The sequence below is a fragment of the Sceloporus occidentalis genome, unplaced genomic scaffold (assembly GCF_023333645.1).
Source record: "Sceloporus occidentalis isolate IW3139 unplaced genomic scaffold, rSceOcc1.0.p SCAF_2, whole genome shotgun sequence".
NCBI classification, from domain to species: Eukaryota; Metazoa; Chordata; class Lepidosauria; order Squamata; family Phrynosomatidae; genus Sceloporus; species Sceloporus occidentalis.
In genome coordinates, this window is record NW_028316982.1 from 58,267,278 (window position 1) to 58,286,334 (window position 19,057).

Here is a 19,057-nt window from a genome sequence, read left to right on the forward strand (position 1 = left end):
TAAACCAATCTGCAACTCAATGCAGGATCTCCAGCTAAAGCAGTGGTTCCCAAAGTTCGGTCCTCCAGATGTTTTGGACTTCAACTTCCAGAATGTCTGACTGCTGGCCAAGCTGGCTAGGGCTTCTGGGAGTTGAAATCCAAAACACCTGGAGGACCAAAATTTGGGAATCGCTGATCTAAAGCATCCCCAGCACGTAGCAAGTGTGATGGTGGGGGATTAGTTTTCCTCATATTCCCAATGGAAACTTCTTTAAATCATGGGAAGTTGTATAAACTAGATTTTTTCCCCTTCAGCCTGTATCTAAGATAATACAATACCTGGTAAACCCATGGATTTGTGTCCCATCATACACCTGGAGAGTTAAGACAGGAAAGCTGGACTATGGGATCTCCAGCAAAGCTGAGTTGAGTGCAGTATTTGAAACTAAGCCAGACTAATGAACACATACCTCCATTTCACTCACAGAATCTTGACTCTGCTTGGTGAAGAGGAGAGGCATATGGACACGAGTCACTGCCTTCTGCCCCAGGCCACTTTCATTCCACAACCCACTCCTGTTTATTTCAAAGCAATGTTGCTTTTTTTGGACATCATTAGTCCATGGGTGTGTAGTGTTTCAAACCAGTTCTACGGTTGGTACTTCATTTCTAAAACAAAACTACTAGTGTTCATGTCTGCTGTGGAGCCATGAAGTGTGTTCCAAAAGGCTGCAGTTCTTCAGTAGAAAGGGAGACGCTTTCTGTAACTGTTTTGTGATGCTTTGTTCATGTATTCCAGGACATGAACCTGATGCTGAAAATGGATTCTTTAGCACAAATGGAATGCATTACAGAAGATACCATAGCTCCTGAGTTCCCCTTCTTTTTGTGAGGTTTTGATTGAATTTTTAGCAGGCAGTGAGAGTCAGGCTGCTTCAGACCCCTGTTTACCCTTCAGTTAATAAATGAACAGGAATCAGCACAACTTTCCAAATGTACAGAAGCTCTGAGTAATTCTGGCTCCAGGAACTTGGGGGAGGGGGGGAATGTGTATGTATGTGTGTGTGTGTATATATATTTAGAGAGAACGCAAGGCAAAAGCTCAGCATTATAAATCCTTCCGGAGCTGTGAGGGGCATTCACAGAGATACCCCTCCCACCACTACCACCACAGGTGAAGAGTGGGCTGGCACTTGGCTGTGAAACTGGAGAGAGCTGGCTTAAGGGTGTACAGTACTTTAGTTTCTGAAAGAAAGGGCATTCAGGAGTGTTTCATCTCCTCGGTGCAAAGAGCTGCTCGCCCACCAACAGGAGGATGTCTCGGTGGCTCTGGTTCCTTGGCAGAATCCTGCTCTTGCTGAAGGTGGCTGCCTCTGTGAACTTCCTCCATCACCGCTATGAGGAGCTGGTACAAGCCCTGTATGATGTGAAGGGCTCGTGCCCATATATTACTAGGCTGTACAGCATTGGACGCAGCGTCCAGGGCCGCCACCTCTACGTACTTGAGTTCAGCGACTATCCTGGCGTCCATGAACCCAGTAAGTGTACCTAGTGATGAAACCCTCCCCTACAGCTAAGGAGCTGCTTGTTTTTTGCACTTCCAAGCCAGTGCCAGATTCAGGATGCTTGAGGATTAATACAGTCCTGGCTTCAAACCAACAATCCCTATGCCCAGCAGATTTTGTCTGGCCCCAGGGCACTTCTAGCAAGAAACTTTTTTAAAAATTGAGGGAAGGCATGTCTGTGCAAGCAACAAGCAATGTGTCTGTTGATAGTGACTTGCCACAGTGATTGAGCAGGTGTTTCTTTTGATTTGCAAAGTGTTTTTTGGATTTTACCTTGTTGGTCTTCTCTTCTCACAAAGCTGCAGTGGGGTACAATCTTGTTTCATTTTACACACAAAGAACTGAGACTGAACTACTGTATATACTCAACTATAAGTCAACCTCACGTATAAGTCGAGGAGAGGTTTTTGGGGCCAAAATTATAGATCTGGATATGACCTGTGGATAAATTGAGGGTAAAACCTAGGGGCATGTAAAAAAGGATGTATAGGATGAAAGAAAGCAAAACAGAGCCAAAGAACTTACAAAATTCCAGCAGGCATAACTGTGGCTTGATGGATGAGAGAATAGAGGGTGGTCATGACAGATTACGCTCTTGCCTTTTGCCAGGAAATGGTTTATTTTATTTTATTTTTTTTTTTAAAAGTTAAAATACAAGACTTACATTAACCTGTGAATAAGTCAACTCAGGTTTTTGGAGTCATTTTTTTCAGCTACATGTGTAGATTAATATACAAGTATATACAGTATTTGTCCAAAGGACCATTGAAGGTAAAATATAAACTCAAGGTTCAAGTCCAGCTCTCTCACTGCTGCATTACCCTGGTTCTAAGAAGTACAGTGTTGCAGGTGAGAAAACTGAACTGAAGTTTATCGTTAATTTTGGATATTAAGGACAGCTTTGAGAGGTTCTCCTTTTTACAGGGTGTTTTATAGTTTTTACACTGCTGTAACCAGCTGTTGCTCTAACAGACCATAGCTGTATTTGTTCATGCTGATGACAAAAAGGAGGCGAGTACTGTATATGCATTAGCTTTGTAATTCTGAGGAAAGAATTTGGAGATCAGCTGCTGAGACCATTCTCTATGTACTGCTTCCACCCTGTGTTATCTAAAGGGGAGAGAGTTTTGGCATTCAAACAGCACCCTGCCCAAAGAGACGTGGTAAAATCCTGCTACATTTAGGTGCCAGGTTAAAAAAAAACTACTTGTTTAATAACTCAGGCATCTTAATAGACACTGACTGATTGTGGAATCATATTAGACTGTAATGTGGTTTTATCTGCTGTTCTTACCTCAGTGTCCTTTGTGCTTCATTGTATTGTCCTTTTATAATTGTACACCTAAAATCTGATATGATAAAGGGCAGCATCACTGTGCCCCCAAGAAGCTCAAAGAGCAGCATCTTGTCTGTCCAACAACCCTGCAGAGTAGGTTATGCCAAGAGGCTGTAAGCTTCTTACTGAACATAGATTTAAACCTGCACTTCTTCCTTTCAAGCACAGCACTTCAACAGCCCTACCATGTACACTGTATAAAAAAAGTAGTAAGCTTCTCAGTGAACATGGGTTTGAAACCTTGTACTTTCTCCTTCCAGGCTCAGCACTCTGGCCATTGTACCATGTAGGCTATTGCCTGCAGGCACCATCCAGTTGGATAGCTGTTAGACAAAGAGAGGAACACTAATATGAGGAAGAAAAGATAGGAAAGGAAGAAGACTGACTCATATCTGGAGCCTGATTATTCCTTTCCTATCATTTCTACATTTAAGCAATCCCCTTTCCTGTTTAATCTCAAACTTACACTTGAGCAAGAAGTGTCTGGATGAATTAGGGCTGCCTTTGACCCGACATCTGTTTCATTTAGGATTCACACACACTGCTGTGCATAATTTAATGTGTTCTCCTCTGTCATCTCTGTGGAGCTGAATGGAAAGAGTATTTTTGGAGCCCAGGGGAGTTCTTGTATTCCTGTACCTTGAGTGCTTGCAGAGTTAAAGGGGCCACCATCTAGGGGAAGCAGTTTTACAGAAAAAGAATTTGAGGCCAGGCCAAGATGAAGGATTGGTCTGATTTTGCAGTTTGGTTTAAACTCCCTTGAGGCTTTTGAAGTCAGGAGGAATGTGACACAACAGTGAAAGGGGCTGAACAGGCACAGGGAATGAGGCCTCTGGCTGTAGAATATAAGGCAATAGAGGCCCTGACCTTGTTGAGCTGAATGGACCCTCTCATCCATGCAGTGTTGTGGAAAATACTGCTCCCCTCCCTTACTGAATTCATATCACTTCTATGTAGACCCCTACTTTTGCAAGTGCAAATACCCAGGTGTTGCCCTATTTGTCCTCCAGAGGTATCTGTTGGCATTCAGCAAGGCCTAGGTGTTTGCTTCCATCACTGTGGTAGATTAAACGTGCCTTCTCACAGTGAGATCGTACTCCCAGCAGTATGAAAAAGGCACAGCTATATTCAAATCTCCATGGAATGGAAAACATTGCTGTTTGCTCCCATCGTCCTGATTTCTATGTTTTCAGAGGGCCACCCCATTGTGTAGTATTCTAGCTATTCTCTTCCAATGTCAGCAAATCTCTCATTTTCTCAGTGGAGCCAGAGTTCAAGTATGTGGCAAACATGCATGGTAATGAAGTACTGGGCCGAGAACTGTTGATCCAGCTTGCTGAGTTCCTGTGTGAGGAGTATCGACATGGCAATCAGCGCATTACACAGCTCATCCATGAGACACGCATTCACCTCATGCCTTCCATGAACCCTGATGGATATGAGGTGGCAGCTTCCCAGGTACCAGGCAAGCATCACTTTCTTATCTAAGTAGCCATGGTAACGGAAGATGTTTGTGTGAAGAGGAGACAAAGGGAGGAGTCTTGAAGAGGAAAAAAATAAGTTAAAGCCGTCATTCTCAGCCTTTGGTCATCCAGATATTCTCATATTCTTCTCCTAGAGGTCCCAGTCAGCACAATCAATGTTCCAGCATGATGAAATCCAAAGCATCTATACTAGCTAATGTGCTGGATATTGCAATCAAATAACATATGAAAGTCCACACACTTCCATCCCTCTAACCTGATTAGCCAGGATATCTAAATTATATTTACTGTGTAAATCTCCTGGTACAAAATACTAGGGTCCCAAATAGTGAATATAAGCATTACCTCATTACCTGTTTACAATATTCCAGAGGGATCTGTGTTGCCACCAGAAAAGACAGAATAGCGGATCTTGGACTGATCTAGCAAGAAAATTATTGTTTTTGTTGTCATAATTATTGTCATTGTCATTACTATCATAGTTATTTCTGTCCCACGTTTCCCCCAGTTCAGGACTCAAGATGACTTATAACCGTTTTTTTAAAAAATATATAAAAATTCACAACATACAAAAGTTTAAAATGGGAGCATCCACTGAGAAGGCCCTCTCCTGTGTTCCCATCAAATGTACTTGTGAGAGTGGTGGGACAGTGAAAAGGCCCTCCCCAGAAGATCTAGATCTTAAAATAAGATTCACATTCCACTGTAGCAAGTAGATGCTTCTGGAAGATCACAAGCTGGGATATATCACCCCACAGCTATCTTTGGATATCCCTCAACTGTCTTTCTTCATTGACCAGCCTTTCCAGTGTCAACAGTAATCAAAGGGAGGCAGCAATCCGAAACAGCAGTCATTGGGAAGTGATATGAAGGCCCCAGAGGAGAGAGCTATGTGTCAAAAGCCTGTTCAGCACTCCCTAATCCAATTTGCTGCCTCTGGAAGGATGCTATCCCATCAGCAGTGCTGAAGAAAGATTCATTTGACAGTTCATCTGACTTTTGTACTTGGAATGGAGTAGGAGGGGTGTACAATTTTCAGTTTTGCTTGAGGCAGCAAAATATCTTGGGCCAGTCCTATCATTTTCAAGAGAATGCTGTACATAAACTATTGCCTCACTGATGGAGTACCCATACTAAAGAATTAAAGCAGTTTGATACTACTGTAACTGCCATGACTCTCTCCAACTAGGATTTATAGTTTGGTGTAGTTTGACAGCCTGGCCTGTCAGAGAGCTCTGGTGCCTCACTAAATTACAAATCCCAAGATTCCATACATGAATCATGGCAATTATAGTGGTGTCAAAAATCGCTTTAATTTGGCAGCGTGGATACTTCAGAATACCAGCACCTGGTATTCATTGGTGCTCTCCCATCCAATTCCAAGCAGAGCTTACCCTGCTTAGCTTCCAATATCAAACAAGATCTGGTGCCTTTAGGGTATGTAGGTCCTATGCTCAGACTTACAGGTGTTTGTTTTTAACACTGAGGATAGCTGATGAGAAAGGGGACTTGAAGGCACATACACACAAGTCTGGGCACCAAAATGGAACTCATAGGAAAAGTGGCAGCTGATGAAAGAAAAAGTCATCCATAGGTGCATTTTGGCAAAAGCCTTCAAATGGTCTCTAAAAGGTTCAGAATGTTCTCTAATAGGAGATTCACCTGCTTCATTTCACATATATATTCTGTTAGTTTCAAATTTGGCTATTTGTTTATTTATGCCTATTGACAATATTGTGTTATACCTTAAATCCTGTATTACCTGAAGAGCATTATATTATTGTATTTTCTGACAAATTCATTTCTTCCCTCCATACCCTCCAAATGACCAGATTTGGTAGACATAGCCCCAATTAATCTCCTGTGCATCTTAGGAAGTAGACTGAAGTCTACAAAAGTTCATGCTGCCAACTTCTTTCTTTCAGTTTGTCTCAAAGGTGCTACAAGATCTCTCTGCATACTGATTCTACAGATTAACATGGCTATATCTTCCAATTAGTCCCTTGTTATCCCACCTTTTCATTTGCTTTTAAAATGTTCCAGCTTCTCTTTCCTTTTCCCACTTTCCCCTTTCATCTTTGGCTTACTTCAGTTGCTGCAAACAGAGTTCAAAGTTTGCACTCAGATAACTCAAGTAGAGGGTAGAGGAAAGGAGGGAGTAGAATTTTACCCTTCTCTGTAGACTCAGGTGAAAGCAAATTGCTGCAGCCTTTCTCAGATCATCTGCTCTTCCCGATTAATAACTTTCCATTCTTAACCACACTCTGATGTTGCTTGGCCACACATGTCCTGACTTTCATCTGTGAGGTGCTTAAGGATATATCCCTTTCCATGATAGAAATAATGAGACAGCTTTTGGTGTCAATCAGCCATATAACTCACACACAAATACATTATTTCTGTCACCAGCACCAACAGAGCTTAAGAGATCTCATGGGAAGAACCAATGCCAATGGAATTGACCTTAACCGTAACTTTCCTGATCTCAATACAATCATGTACCACAATGACAAACATGGTGGACTCAACCATCACCTTCCCTTGCCAGACAACTGGAGAAATCAGGTAATATATTATTCTATCTGATTCCCTAAGTGGATTGTCTGGACAGATGTTTCATTCACCATACTTTTTGCAGGATTCCACCAAGTCACTGGAGACTTCTGGTTTGAAAGAATAAGAGAGAGAGACTTTGTATGTAGATGGGGTTATCCTGAACCAGCAGAAATCGGGATGTACTTCTGCCCTGGTTTCATCTGCTTCTCTCTCTTCACAGGTGGAACCGGAGACTTTGGCTGTGATTGAATGGCTTAAGAGCTATAATTTTGTCCTCTCAGCTAACCTCCATGGTGGAGCAGTAGTAGCCAATTATCCCTACGACAAAGCCCATGAGCAGAGAACTCGCGGTGTCTGGCATCCAACCAGTAGTCCTACTCCTGATGACAATCTCTTCAAGAAGGTGAGAGATGGCAAATTTAAAAGTAAGATGAGTACCCAGCTGGATTAGACTTGAACAAACTCAAATTAATGAATCCATGAAACTGGGGACACCTATTAAGGAAATGCAACAGTGAAAAAATCTCATCCTCAATTGCTGTTAGCCATCTGTCTCCAACTAAACTAAGCTAGTTGTAAATGAAGTGTCCAACTTAAGAAAAGGTAGTAATACAAGAGACCCCAGAAGGCTGGAGGTTGATTGGCACAAAAGTATTTATGTCTCACTCTTCCTCCCTAAGAAAATAATAGAAAAATGAGAGCTTGGAAACCTATTTTTTTTAAACTACAACATCCAGAATCCCAAAGCCAGCATGACCAGTGGTCATCATGGCTAAGATATTCTTGGAGCTATAGTTTTAAAAGCCATGTTTCCAAGCCCTGCAAAAATATTTAAGAGCAGGGACGAAAACTGCTTTGAATGAAAGGATCGTACATAGATACAGGGGAAATACCCTGAACGCAAACTGTAATCATATGCTGTGAATGTTTCGGTGCTTGTGTTGTCTCATGCTGCAGAGATATCCCAGAGTGAATTCCTTTGCGCTCAAACTTTGTGTCTGATTTCCTTGGTACTTTGAGGGAATTGGTCTAAAGCCATTTACTCTGCTGTGTATAATGGTATCAGTATTTTCACAAACATGACTCATGGTTCCTAGCAAATGAGTTTCTTCAGTTTCTTTCACAGCCAATCACCTCACCCTGGGAGCCAAATTATGCACTGCAGTAACACATTTTGCAGGTTACAATGCTGGTTATGTGAGTGACACACAAACCAGAAAGATGGGGTGGGGAGGCCTCTTTTTCACAATGATGCTTTCTTCACAATATGGAAATTCCATCTCTGAGCCATTTTTTCAGTTTTGGGGCCCCACTGGAAGGAAAAAGATTGAATAAATATCAAGAAGAAAAGCATGGGTAGGTGAAATTGATTTAACAATGAAAGGGGGGGGGGAGATCATGTGGTACATCAATTAATGATTGTACCATTTCAGTATGCAGATAGGGAAATGCACATGAAACTTTATCAAAGTGAAAAGTATAAACCCATATAAATGAACATTAAGAAAAACCAAGAACTATACTGAATGGGTGTTGACCTGATCCATCAAGGCAGTTTTTCTGTGGCACTCTCATTGCACGCTAGATTTTATTTCTTTACTGTCCCATTCTACACTAGTGTAGATTTTCATAACGGAAGACAAAAATTCTGATGCTGCAAAGGGTGATAAATAAGAGAATTTTTTTCTTTCCCCTGTTCATCATCAAATTAATTTAAATCTTCATTTGCTTGTAATATGCACTGTGGAAGAAACTGGACAGTTAGAAATGTATGACCAGTGTAGTTTTGTTTTGGTTTTGGCAGCTGTCCAAGGGCTATTCCTATGCACATGGATGGATGCACCGGGGAACAAACTGTGGGGATTTCTTTCCTGATGGCATCACCAATGGGGCCTCTTGGTATTCCCTAAGCAAAGGTATGACCGAAGGAGTGAGAGTGCAGAAGGAGTGTAGAAGTGTGGAAGGAGGTACACATTAGCCTGTTGAAGAAATCTGAAATGTCCCAAGAACAGAGATGTAATTCTTCACTAGTTTCTTCTTGAGGAAGCAACAAGTAATTTTAGCAATTTTCTTCCTGCTGTGAGAATGTTTTCAAAAACTGCACTGTTTCCAAAGCCTCTATTTGATTTGGCACTCAGTCTATACAGAACCAGCATGGTATAGTGGTTTCAGTGTTGGACTACGAGTTTGGAGAACAGGGTTCAAATCCCCACTTGGCCATGAAAACCCACTGGGTGACCTTGGGCAAGTCACATATAAAAAACTGAAATGCTATTATCAGTTTGCCACAATCAAGCAGATCATGAGAGTATGCTATCAATTTAGTTTTAATTACCTTTAAAAACTCAGTGCCTTGCCTAAATTAATTTCCAATTGTGCTGATGTAGAAACTGCCATGCTATTTCTTCCTTCTTCTCTGAGCTGACTCAGGAGCAGGAGGAACGACAAGGCAAAATCTCAACAAATCTGAACAAATCTTCCCAATAAAACCCTGTAATCAGTTCATCTTAGGATCACCATAAGTCAGAAACAATTGAAGGCATGCAACAACTATACAAAATTTATATGTGGTTGCTTTGCACAGAAAACAGCAATTTCTAACAGGGAGCTATATATTTCTAAATAATAATATATTTTTTAGAAATATATAGCTCTGCCTAGGGCTATTATTGTGGCCCCTACAGTCTCTTCCAATTTTATAAAGTGGATATAACAGCAGAGGTGTGGTGTTTCAAGGTCCCTAGGAGGGCAATGCAGTTCCTTAACCCCCTGATAGTTTTCCCTCCCAATGAAGATCAACATAACTGACTGCATTTTTTAAAAGTGTCTTTGAGGAAGTGGCTGTAGGGGCAGTCATGCATAGTACCTATACCACTGTCCTTGAAAATGTTCAAAAATGGCAATTCATATATGGTAGCATGGCTAATCACATCAGCCTGGACATATGATCATAGTACACAGTGAATTGTCAGCTGAACTGATTTCATTTTGTATCAAAAGTTGGCAAGCTTTTGAGTTCTCCAGAATTGTACCTCAGATTGGATGGAACAAAATTTAGGGGAACAGGCATGCTTAATGGTTACAATTATCAGTTTGCCACTATCAGCCAGAGCATGATAGCATGCTATCAGTTTAGTTTTGATTCATTTTTTAAATATTCAGTGCCTTGCCTAAATTAATTTCCAACTATGCAGATACAAAAAACTGCCATACTATTCCTTGCTTCTGCTCTGAGCCAACTCAGGAGCCAGTGTGCTTCAGCTGAGGCAACAGCAAGATTTTGGGGTTACAGCCATCTTTTCTTGCTACAGAGAGGAGAGCAGCCATTGAATATGCATCTCAGCTAACACTGACCATTTCCTGATACTTTCACTACTCCTTCTTAGCTGAATCTACATCACCATCATGGGAGTCGGTCTGCCTGTGCAGACAAATAGTCAGACTACATCTGGTGAGATTTTGGAGCTTTTTGCTTCTTCTCCCATTCCCTACTGGGTTCATCTAGCTTGATGAAGAGTTTTTTAATCTGCTTAATAGCATTACTCATGACATTACATAGGTGCTGCACAGACGGGCGGCATGCAGCCATCCTGGGGCCACAGCAACCTCATGCCATGTTCTCAATCCAGCCTCTGGAGAGCACAAAAAAGAGTCACAAAAAGTGGCTCCTTTTTGTGCTCTCCAAGGAGTGCCATAGCTGCAGCAGCACAGCTTAATGATGCCCCTTTGGTGCTGCACCATGTAGGTGCAGCGCTGGAATCACACCATGATGCTGCGCACTATCTGGAAGGGTGCGCAGCATCATGACATGATGGGGGCAGAGTCAGGGCATCCAGCATGAGGATGCTGCACCCTGACTCCACCCACAGGCCGGCACAAAGTGCCAGTCTGTATAGACCCTATTATAGGCCCGATACAGACGGGCCCTTTATGGCATGGTGGTGGCGATACTAGAGTTAGAGACCATGTGGCAACCGCACAGTCCCTAACCCTAGTATGGAGTGGCGGCAAATGGTGGCGACCTGTGTACATGGGCACCGCCATTGTAACGCACGTGCTGCACAGTGTCTGCACGGTGTCCACACAGCACCATGCATTGCTTACATCGTGAGTCTGCCATTGGCATACTCGTGACATCCGCCCTGTGGTGCAGAAGAACCCGTTTTTTCCGGGTTCTTTTTACTCCAGAAGGAAGCCGTGCAGTTTGGTGGCTATGGCTTACCTCCGGAGGGAATTAGGCCGCCGGCAGGCCGCCTCATTGGGGCGGTCTGTACTGCACTATAGTTAGCATCCGAGGAACAATTCATGGTGAAAACTCCAAATATTAAAGCTTGTCTTATCCATGCAAACCTGCTGGGTACTAGGGTCATCAGAAGGGACACTGTTCCTCCACCTGATGATGTATGATTGGAAAAAATACACATTAGAGCCATCTTATTTGCAAAGCAACTTTGACTACAGAGTTCACTGAACTGGGAGGTTTTCATCTTTGAGTTTAGATAACAGCAGGTGAGAACCATTCGGTTGAAACACACTTTTTCTGGGGCTGCATAGTGTTTTCCATTGCCCTGCTGCTCTACAGATGCCTATTGTTTTGTGCTGGCATTATTTGCTTTAACTTGTTTGATCGTTGACTTGCAAGCCACTCTGAAGACTGTGTAGAAGCTGTGGACTAGGCTAGAAATGATTTTGTAAAATTAATCAATAAACTTTTTCAACCCTCTGCCTTACAGGGATGCAGGATTTCAACTACCTGTTCACTAACTGCTTTGAGATTACCCTTGAACTGAGCTGCAACAAATTCCCACCACAGCAGGAATTAGAGTTTGAGTGGCTAGCAAACCGTGAAGCACTTGTTGCCTACATAGAGGAGGTAATGAACTGACAAGATGCTATTCTGACTCATCCCCATGCTGCTTTTCACAAGTGTCTCAACTTGGGCCCCATAACCTACAGGAAATCTGTCTCATACCAAGTACTGTAGTTTGATATGAAAGGTGGTAGCTTTCTTCGGTTTCAGATCAGAGTTTTTCCAAGCCCTCTCTGGAGGTGTCAAAGATTGCATCTGGGATCTTCTATATACTGTACAAGGCAGAAGATCTGCCTCATAATTAGAGTTCTTTGATTTGTGTGTTTGTCAGCAAAACTGCTATTTTTAATTCTTCCTCTCTTTTTCGAATTTTGTGATTTTTTAAAATAAATACTGGCCCAAACCAAACTTTTCACTGTTTCCTGCTACTGATGGGGGTAGTTTGATCATGTCCCATAGAGCTTTTCAAATACATTCTGGATTTCTAGACAGTATGGGCTGCTGCTTTTCCCCCTACAGTTTCCAATTACCACTCTTATCACTGTTCATTCTTTCTGCTCTTTAGGTTCATCATGGCATCAAAGGCATGGTGACAGATGACAATAACAACAAAGTGGCAGGTGCTGTCATTTCGGTCGAAGGAATTGGTCATGACATCACCTCAGGTTTGTACTCAGCTTGGTGCTGACCAGAATGGTTTTCTGAAGCGGTACTTAAATCATTTTACTTCTGGTTGCATGTTTGTAATTTTAATGAAAACTCTTCATTTGCTAGAAGGCATATTTTCTTTGCAAACAGTTCTCTTCTGCTTTCTGTATCACATTAACTATAACAATATTCAAAAGTGAGTTATTTTAAATTTAAAGGGATATATTTGTTCAATCCCTTGTGACCATGTCTCCTAGTTTAGGATCACATTGGTCATAACCAATTGCTATGGGGAAAAAAAACAAGGACCTGAAACACATGAGCCAAATAGAGTGCTGAGGTGCTGCACTGGTGTCATTCACACTGAGATCGTGGCAACCATATGCCCCTGGGCCCTATCAAGGTTGCTGCCATGGTCCTGAAACGGGCTGCTGAAAAGAGCAAGTTTTTCCACTCCTTTTTTGGACTGGTTCTTCTGGGAAACCTCAGCATTTGGACTGTCTGTTTCAGGCCAAAGTCAAATACTGGAAGGTGTTCATGTCTGTAGGTCTGTGATGTTCTACACAATCACAGATCCAATAAAGGAAACACCCAAAAACTTAGTCATGGGCCACTATCAGTGAATTTTTTTTCTTCCTCTTTTGGATTCCCCATCCTATCTGCTGAGGTATTAATGTTTGCCTTAATTACAAAAGAAATGGAAGACATTTCTTCTCAGAAACTATAGTCTAACTTTCATGCTCATTGTCTAAATGAGTAGCACATTTAGACCTTTGCAGAGAGCACACTAGGCTCAGGGCATTTGTGCAGCCATGAACATTTGTTTGTCATTGGGATTTATTTACCCAACTTGCCCTGTGTTTACACAACCTGTCCTCTCAAATGGCTCCTGCTCATGGGATCAGCACTAAGTAGGTTAGGAGCAGAGCTTAGAAAAGTTACTTTTTTGGACTGTAATTTACAGAATCTCCCAGCCAGTATGGCCAGTCATTAACTCCAGCCAACAGCAACGCTAACTGGGATATTCTGGGAGGTACAGTCCAAAAGGCAACTTTTCAAAGCTCTGCTAAGAAGCTGATGATGCACATGACCACCTTTACTCTCAGAGTCCCTGTGTATTCTGCCCCACCTTGAGACATTTTGATGTTTGAGGTGAAAGTTAAGATAAGTCTTCCCCCACCCCACCTTTCAACATCTAAAAGTTGACTGGACTATTAGTTGAAAAGCAGTGAAAGAATAGCACCTTTCTCCACACTTGAGGGCAGCAGACAAGTTTAGGAAAATAGGAAAGTCCCCTTGGCATACTCAACCCTGTCCTCTTACAGGGAGGAAAGGTCATGAGGCTCCCCCAAAACAGCCAGGAGATGTGCTTTGCTGCCATAAACACCTGACCACCTGAGCCAGGTCACTCACAATCTCAGTACATTCAGTGCAAAGTTCTGAATATTGATTTTAAGCATGTCCTTGACTCAGATCTTTGTGAGTTCCAAAATAGTAGAGTTTCTGGCACATGATAAGGGTAAAGAGTGGACATTGCAGGGATGTAGCCAAGGGGGGGGGGGGTTGGGGTCCGGACCCCCCCTTACGTTAGATAAAATGAATGGTGTGTGCTGCTGTGCCGCCGCACCCAAGCCCCATTATAATGGTGGCACTTAGTCTGGAACCCCCCCTTCCCAAAATCTTGGCTACGTCCCTGGACACTAGATCAGGTGTGTTGGGTGCACCTCCACTGCTTACACGTTTTGATCTTGACTCCCTGGAATCCTCTTTTGCCACTCTGCCAGTTTAGTCCAGAAGGCCTGATGAGTGGAGGAGTTAATGCTTTCATTCAAATACTTAGTCTTATTGTTCTCCTCTTTAAATATCCTGAAAGCTTACACTTCTGGTATACTTGTTTTCTGGCTAGGCATAGAAGAAGTTGTGAGTTTGAACTGGGTTCATGGCAGGTGAATGTTGGTGGGTCAGTCTACAATTCAAGGAGTAGAGAAACTAGGACCAGGTATACTGTATCTGCTAGACTGTCTGGCTGTGCAATCAAGATTAGACAGATGCTTCCTTCCTGTGTTATCCTCATCTCTTTCTTTCTTTCTTACAGGTGAACAGGGCGACTATTTCCGGCTACTTTTACCTGGCACTTATACAGTTACTGCATCAGCGAATGGCTATCAGCCCCAGACAGAGAGAGTTGTGGTGGGTCCCGCTGGGCCCACAGTGGTGAGTACTGAAGCAAACCTGAAAACACCAATTTTTTAAAAGCCAGGCATGAATTAATTGGGGGGAAAATACTATTTTGCAGTACATATTTCTGAATCCTTAACCAGTATATGATCTGTGGTTCCCATCTTTTTTTTCTTTTTGAAAAAATTCTAGCTTAGCACTCCAAATAGTGTGAGGTGGCTCCATCTAGCACTTCCATCTAGTTCTCATTTTACTTCCTTGCATAAATAATGTAAATAATATACTGCATTGTGAATTATGAGTAATAAAAGAGGTGTTTAGACCAAACTATCCTGTACTGTTTGGATAATTCCTTGGAATGTTGTTTCTGCTCACCACCATGACATAAACCCAGGACTAGGAATTGGAAAGTTTTCACTCTCAGTTGAATTGCATTTCTGCAAATCCTGCTTGGATTCTCATCCCATCCTTTGTTCACATTAATTTGCAGAGTTTTGTTATTAGTTTCTGTGTTTTTTACATACTCTACCCAGCTATTTTTGTATGGTTTTTTTGGGGGTGGTGGTAATATAAGCATTTTTGTACATATTTCCCAACACTAAACCACCTTTGTATGTCTTTTTCTATTTTGTGCATTTTTAGCTGTTTGCATTTTTTAAATCTATAGGTTGTGTATATTTGATTTTCTTCAAACATAATCTAAGCTTCACAAATATGCAAATTTCCCAGGTAAGGTGATGGTGATGCAACGAGTCACAAGACATGCTCAATAGATACTTCCATGAAGAAGCTCATCTTCAACTATATTCTTTTCTGCTACTACACAATGTCCCCCCAGAGCTGGAGCCAACAATGCAAAATGAACGTTTTAGCATTTCTTGCATCTTGTTGAAGACTATGTAGGCTTTTCGGTTATACTGAACTTCTAATCCTAGCTCTAAGACCAGAATCCTTTTCTAAATTTACGCTGGCATACTTGGAGGTTACACTGGCATACAATAAATGTCCCCCCTCCCCTCCCCACACACTCACATGCAAACATGTGTGTGTACACACATGCATACTCATCTGCGCATGCGTGCACGCACACACACACACACACACTGTGCAAGGAGGTATCCAGTAATTGCACTAGGGTTCTTCCCATCTGTTCAATGGGTGCAGATAGCATTGAGGTACAGCTCCATCCTGCTGACCCCAAAGAGCTATTGGCTGGCCAGGGGAATGCATCAAATATTCCTGTCTAGAATCCACTAAGCTGCCTGGAAGAAAAAAAAACTATTTGAAAGGTGAGATATAAATCTGTACAGTGTACCAGCTCATGAAATTAAATAATGACTCAGTTTACTATGCTGGCATAATCAGATCAGCCTAGCCCTCCTTCCAGAATAGCTTAAACCTATCAACCAGTTTGCCAACCCCATGGACTGCAAAGCCCCTTTCTGCCAGCTGCACAGCCTGTGGACTCCTGTGGCTCTTTGGCTTTCCCAGTCTTTTCTGTGATCTTCTGAGCATCCACAGTTTCCTGTGTAGGCCTATCCCATTTCATTTTACTCTCAAAGGAGCTGAGCAGGCTGCCAGATTTTCTGGAATGTTTTCAATGTACTTTGAAGATTTACTGAGAGGTTTTACTGCCAGGGAAACCCTCTCACTGACAGAAGAAGGGAACACTTTGGGAGGAGGCTTAGAAGTGGTGCTATTACTCACACCTCAACTCAGCCACCTGCTGGAGAAAGAACAGACACACAGTCATTGTGGGCTGGCTGGATCCTTGGCCTTTTTCTCCCATATCAAAGCCTCAAATAAACATTTGAAATTAAACTCTCAAATTTTGGCAGGGCTTAGCATTAGACAACAAAGGGCTATTACCTCAAGCAGCAAATGCTAGGGACATTACTGATAGCCCTCAAGCTGTTTGCCGCAGCCCTCCAGCACTTTCCTTCTTTTTGAGGACAGAGAAATATACCCCACACAACCTCTCCTGCTATCCCAAAAACCAGAATACTGTCCTCAAGTATTTGGAGGACCCTAGGAAGCTGCCTAATACTGAGCCAGGCAACTAATGCATCCAGGGACGTAGCTAGCATTTTAGGAAGGGGGGGTCCAACCATTATAATGGGGCTTGGGTGCGTCAGCACAGCAGCACACACCATTCATTTTTCTAATGGAAGGGGGGGGGTCTGGACCCCAAGAATCCCCCCCTTGGCTATGTCCCTGATGCATCTGTCTTTATGTTCTCAACCCTGCCCAAAAGCCTTCCTAAGGTTTTGTGAAGGATTCTTTCCTAGACTTCCCTGGAAATCACTGGCATTCCCTGATGATATCTGTGTACTAACCATGCCCAGTCCTGTGTAGTTTCAAAAATTAGACGTGTTCAGGGTGTTATTGCAGTGATGTTATCCTGTTTAAAATATTGCAGTAAGATTTATTTCCCATTCCAATCAGTATTTCCATGTAACACATGCTAAATCCTTGGGCTTCAAAGCCATTTTCTTCTTTGTAGAACAATGCAGGAATCATCTTTTCCTTTACAACAAAATGACTTAAGTTGGCTTAGGAGGTATTACCTTGTCAGCTGTGGTAGGCAACTGAGCACCTATGATGGGTCTGGGATCAATTTTCAGCCCCCCCCCCCCCCCCCCACATACACACATCAACCAGAAATGGCCAGAAGTCCACTTTTGGATTTGAAAAACATATATTTTAAAAATTAAACAGTTCAGGAGGAGCTGCAAACCATATAAACAGTGATTTGCCACTTGCAATGACTTTTTCGGCCACAAAAAGAGGTGACCAGGAAATCTGGAGTAGTCAAAATCCACAGAAACAACCCCTGGGATGGACACATTTCCTTCTCCTGTTATAATGCTTCAGACTTTTCAGACATAAATTGTATATTTATTGGGTGCACAACAACCATTCCTCCCCACCACACAGCTACTATGGCTGGGGTGAGCGTAACATCAAGGTGTATGGTATCACTGCAGAGTTGTTCCTCTTTAAACTGGCAAATTCTATCATTATAAGTTTTATTTCAAAATAGTATTGGATCTGATTGTTCATACGTCCACCTTTGCCATAGGGAATCAGTACAAGGATGGCATAGCATGTGGTTCTGCACTGAGTGGTGCTTCAATTATCTTCTCTTTTCCAGGTACATTTCCAGCTCAAACAGGAAACTTTGGACAACCATCCTGTACCAAAGACTTCTGACAAAGGCCATGCTAATAAAGCTCTGCACAAGAAGGTTGTGCCACGTGCTACCCGGAGGGAGATGCCTCGATAAAGTCAGATCTCAAAGAAATGGAAGTGGATGGAATGGAGCTCTATATAACATATGAAGTTAATAACACTGGCAGATGAACTTTCTAAGAGGCACCCAGACCCTCTCATGTCCCCTGCAAACATGATATGAGCTGAGACTTTGTTTATTAAATGTCTAATATTTAACTTTGGTGCAGACTCTCTCAGAAGGAAGGCAGTCAGTAGACCCTTCACTTCTATGGTCTTTTTAACCAGTCATAGACTTTAAAATTTCTCACACAACTTATTTTTTCTGTAATATCCTACCTGCTGACTTAGTTTCACCTGCAACCTTTGTTACTGTCCCAATATATGGCCATAAAGTAATTTATGTAGAACAGGGGGGAAATACCAGACTTAAAATGGTCTCTGGTGTGTCTGTACCCACCATAGCTTTAAATGTTAAAAAGCAACTGGTTCCATTATTCATTACAATTTGTAAATGTACCTTTTTGCCTTCACTCATTTCAAGTTTCCAAAAAAGTAACTAATTGAATTGACCATTGTGTTACATGTTACTTCCATTATTTTTTTTTTAAAAAAGAAAGAATGTAAAACGGTAAGAAAATGACCTAGATCTTGGGGAAATGACTTCGGGAATTTTTAGTTCCCACATCCCATTATAATGGATAACAACTGCTTAGTATGGGAGCAGGGAGTGGCAATATTACCAGTCATTATATTACTTCCAAAAGGTTGGTCATTATCCCATGTTACCATGAAAGTAAGGCTTGCAGGTAACACTGTTACTTGTTGCTTGTAAGGTATTACTTCTAGTTTTTGTGGGGGGGGGGGGGGGAGAGGGAAGGGAGAGATTTTGAGTACCTGTGTAGAGTTGTGCATGCAGTCTGTCTCTAAGATGTTATGCGTTAATGCAGTGGTTTTCAAATTGTGGAGTGAGGGGCAAGACTTGGAGTATCTGATCCTGCCTCCTCTTCTTTCCATACTTCTTTATGTGTAACATTTATATATGTGCTGAGTTAAAAATATACTTAAATAACATTTCTAATTTGAATGGTGTTATTTCCTTATAAAATGTTAAAATATGAATGTAGATGAATGGGTGAATGAAAATACGCACACTAAACAAAATGTTTTTATTCATATAGTATGGGAGGGGAATGGCATCCATATGAAGATGTAAAGGGGATCACATGGGTTAAAAGTTTGAGAACCACTGCATTAATGGATGGTGT

At 42.0% G+C, this 19,057-nt stretch overlaps 1 protein-coding gene across 1 annotated transcript; it reads left to right on the forward strand.

Moving 5' to 3' along the window:
* Positions 1 to 1,296: 1,296 nt before the first annotated feature.
* On the forward strand, positions 1,297 to 18,651 carry LOC149318392 (carboxypeptidase N catalytic chain-like). The gene is made up of 9 exons (XM_089507791.1): positions 1,297 to 1,519; positions 4,144 to 4,340; positions 6,776 to 6,931; positions 7,143 to 7,325; positions 8,727 to 8,838; positions 11,656 to 11,795; positions 12,298 to 12,397; positions 14,476 to 14,594; positions 17,713 to 18,651. Exons 1-9 carry the CDS (start codon positions 1,297 to 1,299, stop codon positions 17,842 to 17,844), a joined length of 1,362 nt encoding a protein of 453 aa, XP_089363917.1. The 3' UTR covers positions 17,845 to 18,651.
* The last annotated feature ends 406 nt before the right edge of the window (positions 18,652 to 19,057 follow it).

Bases quoted from the DNA above. Each gene is read 5' to 3' on its own strand.
- LOC149318392 (XM_089507791.1), top strand. From the start codon at position 1,297: ATGTCTCGGTGGCTCTGGTTCCTTGGCAGAATCCTGCTCTTGCTGAAG. The intron at 1,520-4,143 runs GTAAGTGTACCT...TCATTTTCTCAG, and splicing joins TCCTGGCGTCCATGAACCCA to TGGAGCCAGAGTTCAAGTAT. The intron at 12,398-14,475 runs GTTTGTACTCAG...TCTTTCTTACAG, and splicing joins TGGTCATGACATCACCTCAG to GTGAACAGGGCGACTATTTC.